At 38.0% G+C, this 25,713-nt stretch overlaps 1 protein-coding gene across 4 annotated transcripts in view; it reads left to right on the top strand.

The window, feature by feature from the left end:
* The window catches only part of LOC126758504 (uncharacterized), a 41,821-nt gene that overhangs the window by 8,673 nt on the left and 7,435 nt on the right, over positions 1-25,713 (top strand). For all 4 annotated transcript variants that reach the window (XM_050472793.1, XM_050472801.1, XM_050472809.1 and 1 more), the window contains exon 3: positions 25,058-25,525. In XM_050472793.1, coding sequence (XP_050328750.1) covers positions 25,058-25,525 — 468 coding nt within the window. The remainder of the gene's footprint in view (positions 1-25,057; positions 25,526-25,713) is intronic.

Below are 25,713 nucleotides of genomic sequence, written 5' to 3'. Positions count from 1 at the left end.
AGAATTCTCATAATACAGAATCGACATTGATGAGGGCAATTTAGGTGCATGGTGACCGACCGCCAGTGTAATAAGTCAGGTTTAGTATCCTTTTTAAGGTGATTAATTGAGGTCCTTTTGTAAAGAATGGTAGTACCCCGTGCCACGAACAGCTCGATGACAGTAGTGAGGGGTGTTATTCAAAGTACTTAGGGGTATTTTCTCCACTTGCATAGTGGGACGAGTTTCTTGCAAAGAGGAACGTGATGAAAATACATATTTTTTGCTCCGCAATGCCACACAGTGCAAGTGAAAGTACCGCTGTGTAACAAATCACAGTCTAAAACGCAAAGGCGTGCAACTTTTACTTCGCGGAGTTTGTATTTGTATTCACCTGGAGACCATAACTTTGTGTGCGCTGTCTTGTTGTGGAAAGGAAATCACAGCTTATCTCTGCATTTCACGAGCGTTGTAAACTTTTTAAGTCGAGACAAGACACATTCGAAATTTGCTTGAGCGGCAAAAACTTGTGCAGCATTTTGTGACACATTTTCGTTGCGAATGAGCGATTAGATTAAATAAAACTTTGGCAAAAATATAAAAGCGAACCCGCGGTGTATGTCACATATACATATGTGTGCGCGTATGTGTACGGACCTGTCTAGATGCGAGCAACGGCAAAAACGCTGGTTGTCACGTGTCTACAATTCCCGTCTGCCAAGGATGTTTGGAGCCCAGCTTGGCTGCCAAATCGCACCGTGAGCTGCGTAGTCATGCCGGATTTACCGCTTTGTGCCATAATTTATACTTTATGCCGGCAGTTTTGAAAAGGTGAAAATGTGTGCAGCTTTACTTTAATATTCAAAACTCTCCCGATACAAATGCCATAAGCCATAAGCGGCAAAAGTTTTATGCGCTTTACAAAATTTGCTTGTTTTTTATGCTTTATTAATCCCTAAATTATAATGTAGTAACACGAAACGAGGCATTTTGTTACGGGGTCCTCCGTTCTTTTATTTTTTATGAGCAAAAAATGACGGAGAGGTTGCGGGTTTTCGTCGGTTTGAAAGGCTAAACTAGAAACTTTCGAAGTTTTCGAGCTGCGATAAAAATGCTCGTAATTGTAAAATTGTAATTTTTCATACAACAAGTTGATGGGATCCAAAAATTTACCCTACCTGTTTGACGCAATAAAAATCCTTACAGCTATGAGAAAAAGAAAACATATCTAATTTACTAAAATTTTATTACATATTTAAAAGAGGCTAAACACAACAAAATGGCGAATGCTTGTCCTTTTTTTCGTAGTGAAGTAAAAAGTCTTATGCGTAGAATATCATTAGTGAAGGAGATATTCAGTTGATATCGAGAAGTAATCTCATTTTCGAAATAAAGTTAGCAATGAATGAAGCTCTAAATCTGATGTGGTTTATAAAACTTAAGGATATTTGCAGAATATTACCCTAGTTTCAAAAGGGATTCCGCGTCAAGAGTTACTTTTTTTTCTGGATTCACTTTTTAGCACGTTAAGCTCAGGCCAAAGTCTGAGCGTTTTATATTAAAGAAGCTGTGTTGTACATATGTTTAAAGATTTGCTTTAAACGGCGGACCTTAAAAACCTATTATAATCTTCTAAAAAAAATATACAACTATTTATTGTTTACTTTTATTCGCATTATTCCATCCAACCGTTGAAACATTAAATATTCTATTTCCAATTATTTTGCGTATTGATTTCCTGTCATGTGGAAGTCTTTCAATTGATTACACAAAAATGTAATTCGCAACTAAACCAAATATTTTCGATAGCAAAACCACCAACACTTAATACGCCTTCATGCACACTGGGAGATACCGTGAACAATTAACAAAGAAATAACGAAAAAACCGCCTATTAACACCCACATTTTTTAGAACAGCAAACAACACAGCAATTGAACTTTAGCACTGAAGCGATTGCGAGTGTTTACCGTTACCATCAATTCCTGTGTCTGAATTTGGGTCTCACCATAACGATGCCCGCCTATTCAGAAAGCGCGACTTAATGAGTTTTGCGAGTATCCTGTTTTAGGTATTCCGTACAAACCGAAGAGTAGAATTAGCATCAAATGCATCGAAATGATACTTGGGTGTTTTGGATTTGATATCTCTTAAGTTTAGTGAAACACTTCCATCTTGTTATTTTTAATGAGCTAAATTGTCTTAATGCCCTGTCTTCATAAGTTGAATTTATTGGTTATCGGTTATACAGGGTTTGTCCGTAAATTAATAGGACTGAGTCGATTTAAAAAAAAATGTATTGAACCAATCGTTACAATTCTTTCAAAACTTTCAAAATAAGATTCTTCTACGTCGATGCAGCGCTGCCAGCGCGATTTCCAAGCATTGAAGGCGTCACGGAAAGCATTCTTAGGAATAGTCTTGAGAGCCGAGGTGCATGCTGCTTGAATCCCCTCTATCGTCTCAACATGCTCGAAAGATTGCCTCTTTGTCTCGGGATCATACTCAAAGATCCATGACTCGTCACCTGTGATTATGTTCTTTAAAAATTTGATTCACACATGTTCAAATTTTCTTGGCACTTGGAGCAGAAATCTAACTTTACTTTCGAATTCCTGCCACATACTCGTCTAGATGCGAATACCAGACGAAGAAGGCTAATATCTCAGTTTTGATCCGTTTTTATTAATGTAAAATAAGGTACACATTATAATAATCCCGTTATTAAGAAGTATATTTATGTTTTTCTAAATTAAAAATTAACCGAATCAAAAGAAGTAAGGAGTGACATTCGTGAGCCCTCAAGTTATTTAGAGAAGCGAGTTGGAAGTTTTAAAAGGAAACCGTTTCTAGAGTAACGGTATATTTTTATTAGAACATTTTAAAAGCTGCATAAATGTTATTGTTATCATATCTTTCTAAAATCGGACTTTTATTTTTGTTGTTTTGTTCACCTGATTGTGCCTTCCATCTCACTGCATGCTGGGTTTGGGATATTGTAGATGCGGAAAACCTATTAAAAGAAACCGATTTAATTAAACGGAGTAAAAACACAGAGTTATGAGAGCAAAACAAGTGTCTATGTCGTTTGCATCGCTCGCATGGTTGAAAATACCCATTCGACTACACATTGCCACCCATCAATTACCAGTTAGGTGCATTAATACAGGGGAATAAATTCAACTTTTTATGATAGGAAAATGGAGAACAGATTACAATAAAAATGAGTTGTTGTACTTGTCATTTTTGTTTCTTTCTCTCTTTGTGTTCATAAGCGATAAATAACAAAACCTAAAATACTCGTACAACAATAAAAGCCAGGTCAACTCGAGCTTGTTGGCAAAATTTTAATGAGTTTAGCTCCGCTCCTATTGCTCTCTGGATTGTAGCATTTTCGGTCACCATCACTGCATTTCGCCCCATGGGCCATCTTGAATTGTTTATCTGCTTTCATCGACGTTCATCGACATTCTGAGTAAACAACATTTGTTATGTCGGTTTGCTTGGGCAATTTGTTGCTCACAATTTTGTTGTTATTAAAACCGCAAATTCAGCAATTCGAGTCAACTGCCACTGGCAGCAGCAAATATCAGGTCCCTTTCTAATATTCTAACTTGCAGGTACATTCATATAGGTACAGTTACACATGCAAGTAGATTTTCTGAACAAAGTTGCTGCTTGGTCTTTCTGATTTAAAATGTTTCCTTTGGGGCTATGTCATTTTAATAAAGTACCGTTGTCTTTTTACATTGAGAGTTATGCTTCCCAGCGCTCGTGAATAAATATTTGCTGGTTGAATTTCTGCAATGTCAAAAATAGCTAAATATTTAAGTTGGTTGACACCGAAGGCTGGCCCAAGCACATCAGCTGGCCTTCGTGGCATGTCTCAAGGTCATTAGTTCGTCGCATTCCTTGTAGATATGTTTGTACACGGTTGCGTGCATGTCAGAGCAGAAATCGTTTGTTTAAATTTCATTTGTCTTTCGGTTTGTCTCAATGTGACCGTCTTCATTTGCTCTGTTTGTGTGTGCGTGTGTGCTTATTTCTCTACAATTTGGATAAATATTTGTTTATGCCAGGAGCAATTATGGTGTATATTTGGCCATTTGCAATGTATTAGAAAGCTGCAAATACTTTAACTGACAATTACGTGTGAAAATTAAAATCTTCTTAATAATTGTGACATCATCACTTTTGACTTCAACTGTTTCAGAGACAAGTTTTGGTTGATTTTTCGTCTCAACTGGTTGATTAAAATGTGAAACAATGATATTGGTTGATATTTGCTTACATAATGTGTTAGATGTTATAAGACTTGTAATGAAGGGTTAATTAGGTCCATTCTGTGTTCAGCTAAGGAGCAGTTATTAATAATATAAGAGCATTTTAAAAATGTTTTTCCTCTCAACTTGATCAAATGCTCAAACATCGTCAGTAAAATTTTGTGAATCAGGCCTTTTGAAGTCTTTCGCTGTTGTGACAAAGGCAATCCATAAAAGTTACATGAAAGGTGCTAAAAAGTTTCTGCACACGTTCTGATTGCCGCCACAGACTAAGCAAACATAATAACACTAACTATATTAGTCCTAACATACTTCGCAAGAAACAGAAAAATTCATAAACAACTTAGAGATATTTGCAGTTATTTAAAGGGTTTCTCTGTTCGGATGTACACAACACAGGAGCGCAAAGCGAATAACTTGTATATGTTGCTCGCTGTATACTCTATAATTGGTTTTCAATATATCACTTCTACATTCTTCTATCATTCAAGTGTTCTAGGTTGCTACTCGAGGCTTCTGCTGTTCAGATATACTCTTATATATTATGTATGTACTCATATTAGAATACCCAAACGTCACTAATGTTTCAATCGGGTGTGCGGAGTCGACTTGTTGTACCCGCTGGAAGACCCTGTACAGATAAGGTTAACTGCAAACCTTTTACATAGCTAAAGTTCACCGCACAAACTTTGCTTTACATATCGAAAGTCGTTGTGATTAACTGCCAACTGTCAGTTGTGAAAACCTGTTGTTTATACAAAACGAGCTCTGAATAGTCAAGGATAATTGGTAGGCAAACAAAGAAGTGTGTGCATATATATGCATTCGTAGAGGCACGCGATGAGTGTGCCGCATTTCCAAGGCTGCTTTTGGTACCTGCCGTGTGCAGGCACGGACGGTATTCGACCTGCCAAACTCTCCCGAAATGCGAGGTCTGTGCTGTGGCAAACAAAAGGCGGCCATTTCGCTTAATTTAAATTCTTGTAGCGATATAAATTTTATTGGCCCGTGTCGTTATGGTTGGGTTCGTGTGTATTTGCCATGGATAATGCTCGCCAGCGAAACGATTTGCTGGTGAGCGCTCTACTTACACTGGGTGTCGCGTCGGTGGAGCTTTTTGATGACATAGAATACAAACAAAAAATTGTTGGCTTTGGCACTTGGTCAGTCATGTGAGGCACCTTTGTCCATTTACTCCTCTCTGCTATTGACTTTTTCGGCCACAAAAATTTCGTGCCACAAATGTGCTTTTCCAGTGAGTGTGTGTCTGTGCAAACCGCAATGGGAGGGCATTTGCTGGGATTTGTGTTAAGTTACGTGAAACTTAGGTACTTTGGGTTTTTATTTGTCCGCCAAACGTTGACACGTTGTACGTGTACATAGTTGCCGGTGGAGGACATTAGAATGTGCCATTTATTTGTGTTGCGTTTAAATACTACAAATGAAACCTTCAGAGGGGGAGCGTGATTACATTTCGAGCGACACGTAGGCCATAAAAGTTGTGGGCATTTGTAGTCAAAATCGTTTTTTTCGTTATTTGCACAACGAGAAGGCGGCCCTCTCCATGGGGCGGATGGACCTAAGTACACACAGACGCATTAAGTGACTTTTAATTAAAAAATGTCGAAAAGACATTTCAATTGTTTACTTTCCGTCGGCTATTAAACTATTGAGTGATGTTTTTTACTCGAACGATTTAACGAGTGCGGTGATGGTACTTGCACACCACTCTGTGCTTTTTTAAGGTATCATATTGTTATTTCTGCCGCTAAAAGTTTAATTTCCATGAGTTCTAAAAGTAAGTATTATCATTAATTATTTTCGGCATGAATTTTGGAAAAATATGTACATACATATATACTATATACATATTTATACGTAAGAAAAATACAAATTTTTTGGATTTTTGGTGTGCAGTTAGACTGCTTCACTGAGCCACGGCTTTGTCATGTTTGCTGAGGTTTTTCCCTTCATTATATTCAAGTGGCCCTTACTTATGACTCAGAAATATGCCTTCGTGTTCGTCTTTCTTCAAGTTGCATATACATAATTGAGCAACTTTCGCACGAGCAACAGTGGTACACGGTGCGTATACGTAACATGCGCCATTTGCATGCTCCATCGGACGGAATGACACTAAACAGAATTTATGTGCAGCAAATTAAATAAGCCGTAGGCAAACGTAAACAAAATGAAGAAATAAGAATATTAAATTAAGCCCAAAGTTGCCGTGTTTGCCATATGGCAGCAGTTGATTGGACATTTGCATGAAATTTCGCTCATAATGCTTCAATTAAATTATAAATTACTTTATAACGGCCTCTCGTTTTCGCGCTTTGCTTCAGAAATATTTGCAGTAGCGACACTTGGCTTCGGCAAAGCAAAACGAGTTAGAGTCAACAGAAAGGCGAAATCTCTTGCGTACGTCAGTCGCCGGCCCTGTGTAAACACTTCGTTGACGTTGAGTTTCATTAACGACGTCTACTATGTCGCTTTATTTGCATAATTTAACACGGTTTCCCCTGGGAGACTCTTGCAGTTTCAAAGGAAGAATTGTCGAATGAAAAACGAGCACACGAAGTAAACCCGTTGACACTTGAAGTTTCCTTTTAATTCGACATTGTTTTTCTTTGGAGTTTGCTACTTTTTATTTGGTTTTGAGATATTTTTAAGTTTGTTTTAGTTGCCCGCCGCTTGTGTCAGCCGTTTGTTCCGTTCCTATTTTCAAGTATTTCAAAAGAAAGATAATGTTTTACCTTTAAAGATGAAATATTCCAGCGACGTTTGGCGATTTCGGCACCCGACTGTTAATTCCATTTATACAAGCATAAACAACTTTACTTTGATTGAATATTGTCGTGCTGAGAAATGTCTCAACCTCTGGCATTAAGGAGTTTACCAAAAAATAACTTACCAGCAGTGCCGAATTCGTGACTATTTATCAGAAGGAAGTGAACTCAATTGCTGATATTCATCTGTGTGAATTTATTGTGTATATTTCTTCATATTGTTCAGATTCCAAGTTGTCCTTCTCCACCTGGTGTTAATGCTGTAACACTTGTTGGCAAGAGGTATTCTGCGTTATATTTCGAGGCTGATGTTGTTGTTGGTGTTAATGCTGGTTATCGAAATTATCACGACTTCGTAGTTATGACCGTCAACAGTGACTTGGGAGCCAACTCGCGAGTGCGACGGCCAACTTGCCCTTTTTCACTGCCAGACCCATTTGCTTCCATGGTAGTTGGCGCAGATTGCGAGGTATCCATTTTTGTGGATTGGGGTAGAGCACATTTAAATTCCAGTCGTGGGGCATGCTTTCGTCCGACCGTATTCTACAAAGAAGCTGATGCATGCTTCTTATCAGTTCTTTGCCACATTGTTTTAAATAGCTCGGCCGGCAATCCATCGGCCCCCGCCGCTTTGTTGTTCTTTAGGCGGGTAATTGTTTTTCGAACTTCTTCATGGTCGGGGAATTGAACGTTCGCTCCATCGTCATCGATGAACAGACAAGGGACAAAATGCATTGCGTGAACTTAAGAAAATATTGATTTAAAAATGCTCAGTTGAAACCGAGTTATATTCACCTAGCTCGAACCCGACACATTTTGATTGTATTTAGAATCATAGAAACAAAAAGTAGTATTCGTATATCACCCTGTACTCGAACCTAAAATGAATAAATTGATGTTAGCTGAGAGCACTTGTAAAAACAAATGAACACTCGTGGTGAGAAAGACCACACCGAAGCACTTGCATTTTAATGAAAAACTCTAGCTCCATTTCGATTTGTGGTTACCCACATACAGAGAGTAGTATATGGTATGCAGGTATACTATCTATGTGCATACTTGTTCTTTATTATGCGCTTACATGTAGGAATAAATCTATGTTGACGTTAAGGTAGACCGAAGTCGTTGCCATCATTTATACTCTAATTTTTAAAAAATAATGCATTTTATTTTGTGATAGTAGTTGTCCATAAATTGCCTTTGAATTTCACAAATGTTATTACCCGATATGCCTGTCCTTAAGACTGCCCACATAATTATAGTTTAATAGGTTATTTTAAATAATTATTGCAAATCGTTATACTGTTGCTTCACTGGACATTTGCGAGATGAACATCACCAGTAGAGAACTACTAATTTTACACAAATGTTATATTTCTCAGTAAAACTTGTTTCCAATAAACTTCTTGTCGCCTATAAAAAATTTAATTGATTTAAATAAAAGTGTGCTGATATCGGAAATTATTGTCGTGTAGTTACTACAACTGTGATTTATTTGGTTGCTATATCTTCGTACATATGTGTGTATGCGAAAGTGTAATGAACAACTCAGCGCTTTCGTAACAGCGAGTAATGTGTTACGTGGCTAATTAGCAAAATTGTAATTCTCTTAAAAGGGTGTACCAAGCACATTAATGCAACACATCCACGTGCGATTATTCATGCAATTACGAAAGTTTTACTCTGTTGCACTCATATATGGTGCATACATTAATTGATTACTGCACTGGGTTCTCAAATATCCCCAATGCAATAAGCACATAAACGAGTTGTTGTCTGCTTAAATCGGTTTATTTGGGGAAAGTATAATTAATTGGTTGATATTTCTATATATTTCTGTACCGGAAGGTGTTCTCTGTATTATCTAGAAACGTCGTGGATTGATTTTGTGGTATACCTCTCAGAGGAGTCAGAGCCTAAGAACTGCTTCCGTAAATTTCGGAGCGTGAGCCCTCCCTGTATCAAATGAGTGCGTGTGCTCGCTATGAAATATCACAACTTCGAAACAAAACACTTCATACATTGTCGGGCTAATAAACATTACCGTAGATAATCGAACACTCACATGTGTTGCAATTAATAAATTAAAAGATAATAAACATTAATTGCATTAAGCTCATGGAACTGAGTGATGGAAATTTATATAAAACAAGTAAGGAAGAGCTATGTTCGGGTGTCACCGAACATTTTATACTCTCGCATGGTAAAGTGATAATCGAGATTTCATAATACGTCATTTACATATTTTTCAAATACCGTATTTTTGTAAAGTTTTATTCCGCTATCATCATTGGTTCCTAATGTACTATATATTATACAGAGAAGGCATCAGTTGGAATTCAAAATAGCGTTATTTTGGAAGAAGGCGTGGTTGAGAACCGATTTCACCCATATTTTGTACATGTCATCAGGGTGTTAAGAAAATATTATATACCGAATTTCATTGAAATCGGTATAGTAGTTCCTGAGATATGGCTTTTGGTCCATAAGTGGACGAGGCCACGCCCGTTTTCAATTTTTAAAAAAGCCTGGGTGCAGCTTCCTTCTGCAATTTCTTCCGTAAAATTTAGTGTTTCTGACGTTTTGTGTTAGTCGGTTAACACACTTTTAGTGATTTTCAACGTAACCTTTGTATGGGAGGTGGGCGTGGTTATTATCCGATTTCTTCCATTTTTGAACTGTATATGGGAATGCCTGAAGAAAACGACTCTGTAGAGTTTGGTTGACATAGCTATAGTAGTTTCCGAGATATGTACAAAAAACTTAGTAGGGGGCGGGGCCACGCCTACTTTTCCAAAAAAATTGCGTCCAAATATGCCCCTCCCTAATGCGATCCTTTGTGCCAAATTTCACTTTAATATCTTTATTTATGGCTTAGTTATGACACTTTATAGCTTTTCGGTTTCCGCCATTTTGTGGGCGTGGCAGTGCGATTTTGCCCATCTTCGAACTTAACATTCTTATGGAGCCAAGGAATACGTGTACCAAGTTTCATCATGATATCTCAATTTTTACTCAAGTTACAGCTTGCACGGACGGACGGACGGGCAGACGGACGGACAGACGGACGGACGGACAGACAGACTTCCGGATTTCGACTCTACTCGTCACCCTGATCACTTTGGTATATATAACCCTATATCGACTCTTTTAGTTTTAGGACTTACAAACAACCGTTATGTGAACAAAACTATAATACTCTCTTAGCAACATTGATGGAGAGTATAAAAATGTGTGTTTATGTGAGTGTGCGTATATATTGAAATGAGTGATATATTTAATCAATAGGCTTTTAATATATCGCACATTTCTTTTTGGTAGGAAAAAAAAACAAAAACAATAATATTTCTTTGTTAAATTCAGCTTATTTATAAATAATTTTCACTCTATTACATGTGTTATCTATTTTTCTGAGTTAATCAATAAGTACGACTGAACTTTTGTAGAATAATAGGATGACTAAATGTAAGTTGGCAGATCCTTTGATATAAAATTCTGTATATATTATACATAGTATACTGCTTCGAACTATTTAATGCTACCGTGTGTGTGATCCGTGAACTATTGTTTCGATGAAATAAAGTTAAGGTAGAAAAATATTTTCCATTCTGGGGTATAATTGTTATCTTCTATGGAATCAAATATACGTGTATAAATCAGCTTTATATTATGTGATAATTTTTTACAGTACGATTAATACCATAGCTATGTTATCGATAAAAAATTTCAAAATCAAATCTGGTGTATAATATTTAGTAATCTCTAGGGAATCCTGCACATACAACATGCAAGTACAAACAGCTTCAATATTGAATGTAAAAAAGAAGTAATAAATATATAGTCATGTTTAAAACTCAACTATTGACGCCTACGTACCTCGCGAAACCACAGTTACAAGCGCCACATAAAAATAAAAATTAGCGGAAAAGCGGTAAATACAAATTTTTAATTCGAGTTCGCGTTGAAATTAAATTTGATTTACGCGTGTGAACAAGCGACTGAGAGAGAGACATATACATATGCACAACGGGTTCGACAATGGATCGAGCAGGAGCCGCAGATGCAAGTGATGAATTAGCGCAGATAACGCGGCGAAATGTTGTGCCAATTAGCTGCAACATGTTAAAGCCGACGACACACTCTAGCACCAGTGCGCGCGCCACAGCGTGTGTACCCAGATCCTTTGATATAAATCATCGGCGCACACACATATCCGTAGGTATGATGGGCTGTGAAAATGAATAATTTTATTCTACGCATGCTAATTTGGTGAAAAGTTTTGCATGTATAAAACGGATGCGGCGCTTCAAAGGCTTGTCTGTACGTATGTAAGTGGTCTATGCGCCTTTTGCGGGAACTGGTCAACACAGCGATGCACCGGGCGTAGGTGAACAGCGAGCAGCCAACAAAATTCCCACAGGCGGGCGATGTGTGAGTCGGTGAAGTCTCAAATTACGAAAGAAGATAATTTGGAAAGTGATGTAATTGTAACTCATATGTGAGCCAGGTGATAACATTGGGAAACAACATGCATCCGATACCAACAAAATAACGAGTAGGCAATTCTTGGCATCGCTATCTATTGGAATTAGTTGCAATACCCTCGGTCATATGAACTAGTCGGGAAAGATCCATGCGTGCTTTACATTATTTATAGACAAATTTGGGAAACGATTTTCGTTAATCTGCAGCGATGCCAAACAGTAGCCCCTTTAGCACGGTTTCATGCTTCACCGCGTTACGGTAACGCTTTGCGCAGCTTTCAGATTCAACGTCACATTGCTGCTCGATATCGTTTGAATGAAGTTTTCCTATTTTACCATTTGAACGGCAGGCAACAACCTTTCCTTTGTGTGCTGGTGCACATTTTCAGTTTTTTTCTTGCCCGTTGCTTTTCTCGATTTATCTTCCGTTTGAGAGCCCAAGTTGACCACAAAGTTTCCCACAAATCTGCGGTAATAAATTTCGATTTTGTGGTCGGTTATATAAATGTACGTAGCCATGTAAATGTAATTCTTCCGGTGGGTAATTTATGTTGTAATGGCTTTCTGATGAAAGAGTGGCCACACATACAGAGTCGCAACATGCAACATTTTATTCGGAGCAAACTTACTCAACCGATTAACTAATGTGCCAAAAGTTTTCCAATATAGATTAATGCTCGTTGGTGTTTTTGTGCGAGGAAGGTAGTGTGCGTGTAGCGAATGAAAATTTGCTTTCTATGCACTCGGTTAACAAGTTGCGTTGGTTATGTGAAAATGGGTGCTGCCAAGTGAGTGAATTGGTTGAACAACAGGGTCACTAACGGAGAAATAAGCAGCTTTTAACTCCAAATTTGTGGAATGAACAAGTGTTGAGCTTGTTTCGCATGTTTACGAAAAAATATGTGTATGTATATATAGCAAATCTATGTTGTAGAAAAGTTGACTCTTGTATGAAATTCTATGTTCATTTCCCGTTATTTGTCATGACTTGTTTGCCCGAAATCGAAACATTTTCGGTGTTTGCACTTTGCACATATGTTCTCGTGTACACACACATACAAGACGAATCCGGTTGTGTTGCATGCCTTAGCAGCTGTATGGTACTTAACGAGTCACCAGTCGTACTCAATAAAATTCTGGCTCACAAATATGCTCAACCGGATTGTTGTGGATGACAACTGTGGAACAGCCAAAATCAATGTTGGCTGGTGATGGTTCTTCAAAAGTACATACTCGTATCAACTGTTGAGAAGGTATTGACTCTATCTGCAGTACATTTTTGTGTACACAAGTATAATTAATCCAATGTGTAAAGAAGCTAGATCAGATGTATCTGATTGATGTAGATGACTATTAATTGTGATAAACTTCCGAGTTTATCCGAGTCCGACCATACCTTACTTGTTTTCCGTGATTTTTTTCTTTTCCTTTCTCTGCTTTTCTGCTCGAGAATTGTTCTGGTTTTACATACTTCATTTTAACTCAATGATGCGCACTACTTGGTGAGCTCTTTGTTTACTTACATGCTCAAACACACACACAAACGCAGAATGGTGTTTGCGTTTACTCTTAACAAACGAAGTGGCGACAGAATTGAATCCAATGCACCCACTAGTCAAATCAACTATGTGTAAAATAGTTTATAGCTGATATAGCTGGTGGTCTCTATTTTCTGGAATGGCAAATAGTATTTTTCACATGGCAATAGTAAGTTCGGCCAGGAATTTACCGGTCTAATACTAGACCATTATGAAGCCAAACCAATGCTTTTAATTTGAAAACAATACAACATAAAACAAAGCGATAGAGTTAAGATCTACTTATTAAAGAGTATTTAAGATATTGTCGGTCTGATTTCGTCGCCTCAAATTTGTGCCTGAAGTTTGCGGTGAAATACAAATTCAATCAAAAGTCCGTCGAATATAGGTGCACCAATTTTATATCAAAGCTGGAAAATGTCTCTGCTAACCCTTGATTGCTTGACTGCTTTCGTCTGAGTATGAGTGCAGATGTGGCGTGTGTGTGTAAGCAAACAAATTCGGAAATGGAATAAGTGGTTTGTAAGATGTAGTCAATATATCTGCTGATACACATGAGAATGCGTGTGTGTGTGTTCTCATGCGATTTTCCACACCGTTGCCACTTTTCATGCTCCTCCATTCACTTGTGCATCTTGCATTGCTGCAATTGGCTTCTGTGGCCATAAATAAATGCATTATGAAGCCATATTTTCTACTAGAGTGCCACTGCTTCTTCTTCTTCTGAAAAAATTGGATTTTATGTTTGGTTATTCGCTTTGTTATTTAGTTACTCCTTCATACGTAAAGATTACAAGCAATTGGGAAGGAAAGCATATTGAAAATATGGGTGAATAACGTAAAGCGTTCTTTAGGTATGTGATTAGTACCCGTACTGGGGTATAGAAATCATTGTTTTAGAGTAAGTACATATATCTGATAAAGATGTTTGGTTTTCTTTTTTGTTTTTCTTTTTTGAATATCTTACTTCGTATGAAGTATCGTTTCGATACAACAAAATATGTTTTGCTCAAAAAAAGCTTAACATGATTTCGCTTATCGCCAATTTTGCCACTCATTTCGCAATTATTACCATTATTTGATGTTCGTGCCTTCCTTCTCCTTGATTTTTAGAAAAAGATTAATGGTTCCTAGCATCCATTAAAAGTGACGTGCGTACGTTGAATGACCGATCCTAATTTAATCACTTAAAAGCCATGGCTAAACTGACCGCAATGAAAGATGCAAGAAAGGAAAACGTGAAAATTGCTTTAATAAGTTTTTAATGGCTAAATTCAAAGGTATCAAACTGTGTAATAGAGGACAATGAAACACGGTAGAAGATGGCAGCAGAAAAATAGAGAAAAACCAAAAGTTCTTCACAGATGGCAGATGGGATGGAAATTAAAAGGAAGATAGTGAAGAGGGGCAAACAAGTATTTTGATACCATTAAGAAGCACTTAACGAAAGCAAATTCAAAATTACCTAGCGGTGCAAATGCTTATGCATGCATCTATGTAGATGTGTGTATGTAGGGAACATGAAAGTTTGAGAATGAGGACATTAGAAACAAGCTTTTCGTGGCAATAGCTATCGGAAAGGGGCTCGGACTAATATGTTAAATATTACTAGTAAGTGTAGTAAGACTAGTAAAAATTTTACAATAAGTAAGAAGACTAATTAAGCCTATTTCGGAATACCATTTTATTTAGATGAACGAAAATTAATAACTTTCTAATTTTCCATCATGCTTCTCTTTCATATTCTAGTCCGTTCGAATGCTGCTAATTTATTTTGGAGGTAATCTAAGAGAGTTTCCTAGTTGTTGTAAAGAATATCCCTTACAATAATCTCTTTCAATGCTTCATAATTAATATCATTACTGTGGTTTCTAATTCATGCGAAGTTCATTACATAACTATTTGAAATTATATGTGAAGCGAAATTGCAATGCCCGCTGCCACAAAAGCGAAGTGAGGAGTTGCAACATGCAACCTTAATCGGCTTGCGGCATTAAATGAGATTATACCGTTAGTTATGGAGCCAATTAGCTTTCGAATTGAATTAGAAATAATAACGAAAGCGTTCGCTTTTACATCACAGCCTGCGGCATTTACATATTATATTCATTTAAAAGCTCTTTATTATGTAACAGCAAACCTTCGAAACATTAGAGATTTAATTTAGATTTTTGAGCCTTTGGCATCTGTCAATTTTAGAATTGAATTCAGAATCAATTGACAATTGCCATTAGAAAAATTGTAGTTCCTCAAATCGCACCTATTCACTCGATCTAGTAGACTGCAATAACATAAATATTTCGGAAATGAATCACCCATATTTAGACTGAGAATCAGTTGCGCCCTTCCCACATTGCCTGCAATCGCTGATAATTATAGCACTACAGTAATTGGCCGTTCGAGTGGGAAAAATTTCTACTGTATTATCATTACTTAAATCAATCTGCTTGATGAAAAGCATTATGCAATTGTAAGGATAGTCGGCAAACCTTTCTTTTAATTATTTGCACATGCAATAAGGAGCGGACAATTGCTGGCGAACGAATGCACTGCTAGTGATTTGCTGCCCATTTTGCTGACCATTTGGGCGCGGACGTCATCGAAAGTGTAATGTTGTGCAGGCACGATTTGTATTTGCTTTTACTTCAACTTGCTACTTGCGCCCAGCCCTTAATTCCAACGTTGCGTATACGCCCTGGCGTTCACTATAATTTAAGCAGAAGTAGTTTGAGGCATAAGCAGTTGTGAGCTCATATTTCCTTGCTTTTTATTGCATTTATGCATTCATTTACTTAATCTCTCATTCACCCGGCGGTTTGCGCATTTTGTAATTCCTAATTCCTTTACCTGCTGAACAAAGTTTCAGTTTCTTCCACCCTCGCTTTCGGCAAGTAAGTACTAACCATCCTTTATGAGCTTATTGTAAGTGTTCCAGCTGTGATCTCATTAAATTTTCCATTCAGCGAATGATATAATTTCATTATTAGCTTCATTATTTATTCTGCTGTTGCCCTTTTATTGCAACAAATGGCTGAGCTACTTTGCTCATATTTAACTATAAGTATATATTTGAATTGCTCTCACTCTGAGTGCGAGTATGACGGTCTTCTGCAATGGAATAAAAATCGCTAACTATGCATCTCGCATGTGCATTTGCTGGACGGCGGGCAGGATGCAGGTCGCAATTACTATCTGAAACAACAAATTCAAAGAGATTCATATTTGTTAATAACTTATCTTCAGTGATACCAAAAAAATCCAAAAAATGTAAAATTCTACAATTTTTTTAAATTAAAAAAAGTAGTTTTTGACCGAAAAAATTTACTTTATGTTGTTTAAAAATATGTCCAAACTTGACTTTTCTTATCTTTTTTAGTTTAAATAGAAGATAATTTAATGCCAAAGATAATAAACTTTGCCCCAATTACAAAAGACGTTTAGCTTTGTCCGCCAATTAATAAAAATCGTAAAAATCAAAAACAGAGAAATCGCGCGTCAACGTTTTCACTTTCTGTCCAAGCGCTCACATATCTGCTAGACGCTCGGTCACTTCTTCCTTTCTAGCTTCGACAATATTCCGAACTCCCATCTATAACTTTGGGGACATATTCTTAGATAATTTTTAAAGAGATTAAAGTACAAAAACCGATTTTTTGAAGCTTCTAAAGCAGGCTCACACCTTAGATGCGTTCACCTGCCGCCAGGAATTTCGTCGAACTCACCTCACATGTAAATGCATGCACTCATGATCTAATATAATTATCTGCAATACGATCGCGGAGTTAATTGGAACCGCATTTAAGAAAAATTACTCATACGCACTGATGTACCAATTTCAAAGAGTGTTAAACAAAGCCTTGCAAACAACTGCACATACTTTTTATGCACAAAATAACGTAGGAGCAGAATATTTGAAATTTCGCCGCTCACGACGAGCAAAAGAATACTGCTTGTTAATTAACCAATACCCAGCAGCCGAGAATATGAACCGGCCGGGTCTGTGGCGGCATTTCTATTATACGCGTGTCTCTATCATCACCTGCGTCGCACTTAAATGAAATTAATTTCCTATCAGCCCAGCCGCAGTTGGGCAATTCGCGTTCGCGGATGTGCCATTTTTTCCTCATGCTATGCACATATGTATGCACAAAAAGAAATAAGGCATTCCCTGGGCTCCGCAGCTCTCAACAATCTGTTCGTCGCCGTCACTGTGATGCAGCGGTGCGTGAATTAAAAAAATGAAAGGGAGAATTGCACATATTATGTCCTCGGGGCGCGCTATTGTTGTTAAAATTGCATTTCCACCATCCTCGCTGGTTCGAATGTGGGTGACGCCGAAATACAAATGTCAACAACGTTAACCGCATGTTGCCGCATGTGTTTGCTGGTGTGCGTAACGAATATATTGTATACGACCAAACCAGCTGGTCAACAGAGAGGATCTGCATCCGATGTGCGCACATATTTACACATTCACTCTGGCGGGTAAAGAATATAGGGGCGCGGAAAGAGTTGAATCCCACAACCAGTTGCCAGTATATGGCGGTGGGGAGGGCGCAATTTGCATTTCCTCCATTTTTTGCGGTTATTCCGGATTTATTGAACTCATTCTGCTTCTAGCGTATGTGAAACGTAAATGAATGCGTGTTCGGTGCTTATTGCTTCCACAAAGCAATTGTCAGGTGTGGCGATGGTTTCATTGTGTGTGTTGGAATGAAATTATAGTTTCACTATGAGATGGTGACCATAAGTAAATACCTCAAGATAACATCGTTCATATTTTTAGAAAAATTAGTAGACATGATTTATTATATCGAAAATAAAAATTTAATACACTTCTTAGTATTTGACTTCCTTGAAAACTCATTAGTGGTATACATTAGGAGAAATCAACCTACTAATTAACAGGATGGGGTTCATGTTCTATTGTGGACAAGAAAAATTAGCCAGTAGACGGCGAACTCAGCATTTGGTATAATCAGAAGTAGCTCACATTTTCCACGCCATTGTTTGAGGATGTAATTGTGGTTAGAAGAGGATATTAACGAGTAGCAGCTGCTTGATGACATTTAACTTAACTTAATTTCTTTACAATGCATCCCTAAGACGGCTGGCAAAGCATGAGTAAACAAGTAAGGAAGGGCTAAGTTTGGGCGTCACCGAACATTTTATACTCTCGCATGATAAAGTGATAATCGAGACTTCATTATCAGTCATTTACATATTTTTCAAATACCGTATTTTTGTAAAGTTTTATTCCGCTATCATCATTGGTTCCTAATGTATATACTCGTATTATACAGAAAAGGCATCAGATGGAATTCAAAATAGCGTTATATTGGAAGAAGGCGTGGTTGTGAACCGATTTCACCCATATTTCGTAGATGTCATCAGGGTGTTAAGAAAATATTATATACCGATTTTCATTGAAATCGGTCTAGTAGTTCCTGAGATATGGTTTTTGGTCCATAAGTGGGCGAGGCCACGCCCATTTTCAATTTTAAAAAAAAAAACCTGGGTGCAGCTTCCTTCTGCCATTTCTTCCGTAAAATTTAGTGTTTCTGACGATTTTTTTTAGTCGGTTAACGCACTTTTAGTGATTTTCAACATAACCTTTGTATGGGAGGTGGGCGTGGTTATTATCCGATTTCTTCCATTTTAGAACAGTATATGGAAATGCCTGAAGGAAACGACTCTATGGAGTTTGGTTGACATAGCTATAGTAGTTTCCGAGATATGTACAAAAAACTTAGTAGGGGGCGGGGCTACGCCCACTTTTCCAAAAAAACTACGTACAAATATGCCCCTCCCTAATGCGATCCTTTGTGCCAAATTTCACTTTAATATCTTTATTTATGGCTTAGTTATGACACTTTATAGGTTTTCGGTTTTCGCCATTTTGTGTGCGTGGCAGTGGGCCGATTTTGCCCATCTTCGAACTTAATCTTTTTATGGAGCCAAGAAGTACGTGTACCAAGTTTCATCATGATATCTCAATTTTTACTCAAGTTACAGCTTGCACGGACGGACAGACAGACATCCGGATTTCAACTCTACACGTCACCCTGATCACTTTGGTATATATAATCCTATATCTGACTCTTTAAGTTTTAGGACTTTCAAACAACCGTTATGTGAACAAAACTATAATACTCTCCTTAGCAACTTAGTTGCGAGACTATAAAAAGGCCCTCGCTTGCGTGTAAGTTTAATCCACAGAAAACATTAAATTATACTTATGCAAAATCGCGTAAAAGCCTGATAAACTAGGGAAGCATATGCGTAAGCACATAAATGCGGACGTGGCAAATATTGTGTGATGTATTCGACAGAGAGGCATGGCAATCCGAGAATGTAAATGGAGATATACAATTATGACACACCAAAACTTGTGCGAATATGCACATAAGTGCTCGAGAAATTGCGGCAATTGCGGCTTGTTTCGCACTATGCTTGAGTGGTTGTTGCTACATTCACTACATTCGTGTACAATAAGACGTATATGGCTTACCACACATGCGACATCCTTAATTACTGTAACATGCACAGCGGTTCTCTTGTCTAGTAACTGTTTCCTCTTTCAGGCGTTATATCCTGCTCAAAGCACCCCACTTTTCGAGGGGCGTCGATAAATTACCACAGAAGCCACTGCGCCAGAATTACTCACATACATGTGTAGACACGTGAATGTGAGGTTTCGGTTGCTTGAATGGATTATGGCATGTGTCAATGGTAATAAAGCGATTTGAAATCACTCGGAAAGCCAAAGATGCATGGGCGATAAACTCACGAGGATGAGCACCAATTGATGAATGTAGCATCAGCGTTAAAGTTGCAGAAAACAGAATAAAAAAGGCTAACATCTGGTCCGCTTTAGGGACAGTCCGTTTTTGCTCAAAGCAATGGTTTTGGAGGAAGACGGTCACTAGCAAAATGTTAACGAAAGAAAGGATTGACTTAAACATTATTTTATCAAAAACATTATTTCATTTCTAGTTAAACCAGATTTTCAATCAATCCGAAAGTAGCTGTTGTAGTAGGAGATAACGTGCTGACAAATCATTTAATTTTTTAGTTCTTTTGTAGGCGCAACTTTCGTTAGCTCGTTAGCGCATTTTGTATTAAGAGGCTGTATGTGTAGCTTATCTCTATTCGCTTTGATTAATGAAGTGATTTTGCGACTATTTGGTTACTCAAGCCTGAACATTGGAAAATAAAGGAATTGTGTCTGTGAGTTCGGATAGTTGGCCATTAGCGCCAGTTGTAATTGTGACTAGATCTCAAGTGATGTGTATTACAACGCTAATGACATTATAATCCATGTATTGGGTAGTGGAGATAATTGGAAGATTCGACAAGTTGTTCAGTATTTAGTAAAGGAGTTGACTAAGGACACGTTCGTGTCCATTCACAAAAGTTGAATGAGTTTTATTTTTGTCACACTGATAGTTTTTTTCTATTGTATGAACAAATCTGTAAACATAACCGGCTTTGCATCCACCGCAAACAATGCTCTAGTTCTTTCTTCGCACAGTGATTGACAACCTTTAAGTCGAATTAAGGTCTGATCTGAACAATTTGTTCGCAGATTATAGAACTTCTAGGCACCATAATTCATGTAAAATTTCGCGAATATATCTTATACAATAACAAAGAATTCAGTTTTGGTTGGTCAGTTCGTATGGCTATATCCGGTCGGGGTCTGCAGTTCCAACAAATTTAGAACTACATACAGGGTTTGCCGGCAAAGTAATAAAAATTATTGATCCAATCGTTACTTTTCTTTAAAAACTTTCAAAATAGGCTCCTTCTGCGTTGATGCAGCGCTGCCAGCGCGATTTTCAAGCATTGAAAGCGTGAGACCAGAGCTGCGTGTATCCCCTCTAACGTCTCAAAATGCTTGCTGTGATATCTTGTCGGACCCGATTGGCCAATCGTTTGAGTTTCTTGAGGACTTGATGTCAAAAAAGACAATGAGGATCGTTTTGGGCGAGAGCCCTCCAAAAAGACCTGGTGCCACCGAGTTTCACCCAGAATTTAATCGCGTACCTCTGCTCTAACGAACGCTGCATTTTCGGCTTGCACTACTCACAGAAACACTTCGCTCGAAAATGTTTGTCCTGACTCTTCAGGTGCTCGGACACAACTGACCAGCCGCTCGATCGTTAGCTTGGAACGCCCTCTACCGAATCCAGGCGGTGCGCGGACGCTCCGAAGTTCAGTCGCGACGGAAAAACATCAGTCCTATAACTTTTCGCACAAACCCTGTATGTATAATTTAAGATTTTAAAATTTGAGGTATTATTTAGGATTTTTGTTTCCATTTTTAAGATTTAACCAAATTTTCATTAGGAAAGCTGTTTTTTTATACGAGTTATTGAGTCTATGTGTATTTACTATAAATGAATTGGTTCAATTAGTAACAAGTAAATTGAAAATTCTCCCCACATTATAGATTCGCATAGTTCACTAGTCAAGCGAACACCTCATAAACCTTTCAACATTCTGCAGATCCAACGTCCTGCACCACTTCTATCGCTCCGTTGAGTTACCAGCCAGGCTGTGACAGCGACATTGATTTATGTTTAATGTATAATGGCTGCAACTACGACAAGGCTAAGAGTGCACCTTGCAGTGAAACTTGCGAACAGCAAATGCTGTGTAAAATAACAAGTAGAAGCACCACGATAACTAGGAAAACAAGTTGTTGTACTGATAAACTCACCGACTACCGTCAATATGTACGGTACTCATTACAACCCCGACTTCTCCCGGATGCGGTGTTTACCAAGCGCCAAGAGAGGGGAGGAAGTTGGATCTTCAGCAGTCATGTTCGGTTCGCAGCACAGGAGGCGGTATGTCACTTGCTGTATTTAAGGTGAACGCAGTCGACAGCAGGTGGAGTGCTCGTTTTGTTGTCAACCTGACGTTGTCTCTACCATCTTGTGTTCACTGATGTGCGTTCAAGTCACGTTCAGTCATAAATTCACTATGCAGAACTTGCGGCTGATTCTTCATAGATCAACATTTTACAAAGGAATAATCATTAGCAACAACATTTGCTGGAATGTGCGGGTATGTAATATCATTTACAACAACAAAAGAGGTAGTTAAAAACCAACAAATGTGACAACATGTCAAACGACAACAAAGAATTTGAATTCGAAAGGGTAGTGCAAGTGAAAATTGCATTTGTGCGGCATGTGGCAATAGACCGCACCTGAAGTTATGGATGAAGCGAGTCTCGTTGGGTTAAGGGAAATTTTCACTCGGAGTAATGCTCATGGAAAAGAGAGCTTTCTCCTAGGAATGAAGTATGCCGCATTTGCCTCAAGAGGCCTATAAAATTACATGTAACCAATACAAATTCAGAATATTTACTAAAGATTCATTACATACAATTTTGGCCTTTTTTTACCCTTCATTTCCGATTCAAGTATATTTTTCCATATGAGTTTGTGATCTTTAGGAATAAAAAGTAAAGAATCCACGAAGTGGTTTCATGCTAAACTTTAAGGAAATGAAAGTTATGATAATAATAATGCCAATAATGGCAGCACATTTATCTTGCGGCAGATCCTTTTAGATTAAAACACTTTATAAATTTTCGTTGTGTTTTTGCTGTTTCGAGGGTAAATATTTGTACTTTCATATTTGCATGCTTCACTTACAAACAAATATATATGCACACAGTGGTGCGTGTAGGCGCACAAACGAATGCACTTAAGCTATAATGGCGGAAAAATCGCATGCGCCATTGTTGAAGGCAGAAGACAAAGGAAAAGTTTCGGTGAAAAATGTAAAGTGCTTCTGCACAAGATACATGTACTCGGAGGAGACGGAGGAATGAAATTATGAAAAAGTACTGTTATTTTTCTTCATAGCAGTTCAAGTCGGTGGGCCGTGATTCCTTATTGAAAACTGTGCGATGCCCATGCAACCAGAGGCCAACTTGGCTCAATTTTGAACCATTTCTATTTGAGTATTATTTTCGGCAGACTTTTTCGTTACTTGAATGGCACTGATGTTTGCCTCCAAAAACACACGTTTGGAATTTTTTGAGAAACTTATAAGTATCATTGGTCTAAGTAAAATCCATATATCCTCTGTGTATTAACAACATTCATGAATAATTTGTGTTATATAGCACATAACTCATTTTCTCACTGGGATTGCGAGGCGCAAATTCATTTACAATGCAAGATGGCCATAATATGTCCATATTGACATATAGACATGCATACATCCATACAGACCTACGTAAATATGTATATAATATGAGACCCACAGCTGCAGGCGGCGAAACATAAAACTGTTGGGAGAGTTTTCGAGTGCGTTAAATGTCATCGTGTCTGTAGAATTGAGTGCTGTCATTATCATCAACATCCATGAATGAATGTTTTTCTGCTCGCATTAACGCTGAAAGCATGTTTGAGTACTTTTCTTGGAAATAAAATATGTATGTAGGTAAATACGTTAGTACGTTGTGAGGGAAAAACTTTATGTACATCCGATATCCCCGCGCAAGTTCACAAGTATTTCGGTATGTCTTTGTGAATTAATACTTAAGAAGCGGGAAGAGGAATCTCGCTGTTTTATGTCGCTTTCAATTGTCATATGATTACACGCGAATTTCTACTTTTCTCTTTTGTATATGTAAAAGAACCGTGAACCGTGATTCCATTTGCATTAAGCGGAACCGCACCGTAAGTTTCCACCATTATTACTTAAAACTTTAATGGGGTAATTGCAATATTTACTTTAAAGTGCTTCAGGACTAATCTGCTCATAGTTTTCATTAGGTTAGGTTAGGTTACACTCGCTGGCTATTAAGCCATACATAGACTTGTTGGTCCTTTGTAATGCCAGATGCCTTACGTCGTGTAAGACGTCAAAGTTTTTTGCGAAGTTTAATACCGTGATTTGGAATCAACTCTCCCAGACAAAACGAGAAGGTACAGGTATGTGGTCAATTTATCTAACGACCCCCTGCATATCGGGCCATGTCAGCAGGTTCTGGTGGAAATATTTCGCTGCCGAGCTTTCCACCGCAATGACACTTGGTGGCAGGATGAGTAACCGTTCAAGTGCAGCCGTTCGAGTGGTTCAGCCGCATTGTCAGTTTAGCTCTAAACTGAAAGGTTTTCTGGAATGAAAACATTTATGGCATTTCTGAAATATACCAAACTTATCACCAAGACCAAATGGCCGCCTAGTGTAGGTAAGAGTCGAATATCTTCTTTGCCAACATTAAAGGGTTTATTGATGCTATTATTCCAAAATTGATATATACATATATATACATAAATAGTTCTTTCTCAAAGTTTTTTTTACTAGATTTTAAGTAAGAACAGGATATGAAACATATCAAATTATTTAATTTTGTCAATTGCAATAGTCGAATGGACTGTACTGTGTACTCAGTTCCGTCCAAACTTACTAGTTAGTTCGTTTAACATTACCCTTCTTCTCATACTTAATTTAAGAATGCTGGTAATCAGGATAAAGATCATCCTTTAAGAAATCAATAAATCGTACATAAGACAAGTTGTAGTGTACACACACGCTCGGCATTGCTGACATATTCAGCTAGAGTTAGCTACAACTTGTAGTTTGACATGAGCAATAACTTTTGAGTTTCACCTTGAATTGCTTGTAAATTCCTTTCGAAATGTTGAGCGCTTTATATCAAGGTTTGCATTTGTATGAGTAAATGCAGGCGTATTAATATTTTTAATGCAAACCGTTATATATTAAGCGCATGCACACAATAAAATAAACATCTATTTGAAGTAAAGAAGGAAATTCTAAATTTGCTTTACAAAGTATCATTAAATATCCTCAGCTTTCAAGTCATTTAAAATTTAACTTAAACATATGGAAAAGTAAGCCCTCCAATACTCCTGTCGCACTTATTTGTTTCTCTTCATTATGACTCCCTTTTAGACTTACCATTGATTGGACCAACTCCCTTCTATTTGCAGATAAATATGTGAAGCGACCTCCGCGCAAAGCTTACGGGCGGCTTAGTGCCGATTCGGACGATGCCAGTTCACAGCAAAAGCACAAAATCGATGATCCCTTTGACGAATTTGATAATTTCAAAATAATAACTTCGGGCAGTGGATGTAATGATGGCAATGGCAATGTCAACGGCAATGGCAGCGCCACATGCCAACATGTGCACTCAGGGGTGAGCGATGGCGGGGGTGGAGGAGGCGGCCGCGCTGGCGCAGCTGCTATTAATGGCTCCATGACTCCTTGTACACTGCCCGATTGCCAGGGAAATTTCGTTAATGAAGGCATGTGCCACCTAAATGATGCGACGGGCTGCGCGGGCGGCGGTGGCGCATCGAAACCGAACTCATCCGCAATGCAGAGGCACAAGGAAGTCAATGAGAACACCATTAACCGACTGCAAGCGATGGCGATGTCAGATGATGATGATTACGGTAAGTCCACACATACAAACAAATGGAAAAGGGAATAAAACATAAATATCCTAAATAACATTGAAAAATGGTGCGCGGAGTTTGCTTTGGGAATAAAAGTGAAAGAAAGGGGAAAGGAGGAAGCAATATATTTTCAAGCGCCAGCTAAATATTAACTACGTATAAATAATAGAAGAAGAACATCTCGA

The sequence above is a fragment of the Bactrocera neohumeralis genome, chromosome 2 (genome assembly GCF_024586455.1).
Source record: "Bactrocera neohumeralis isolate Rockhampton chromosome 2, APGP_CSIRO_Bneo_wtdbg2-racon-allhic-juicebox.fasta_v2, whole genome shotgun sequence".
In the NCBI taxonomy this organism is placed as follows: Eukaryota; Metazoa; Arthropoda; class Insecta; order Diptera; family Tephritidae; genus Bactrocera; species Bactrocera neohumeralis.
This window is presented reverse-complemented; position numbering and strand designations above follow the sequence as displayed.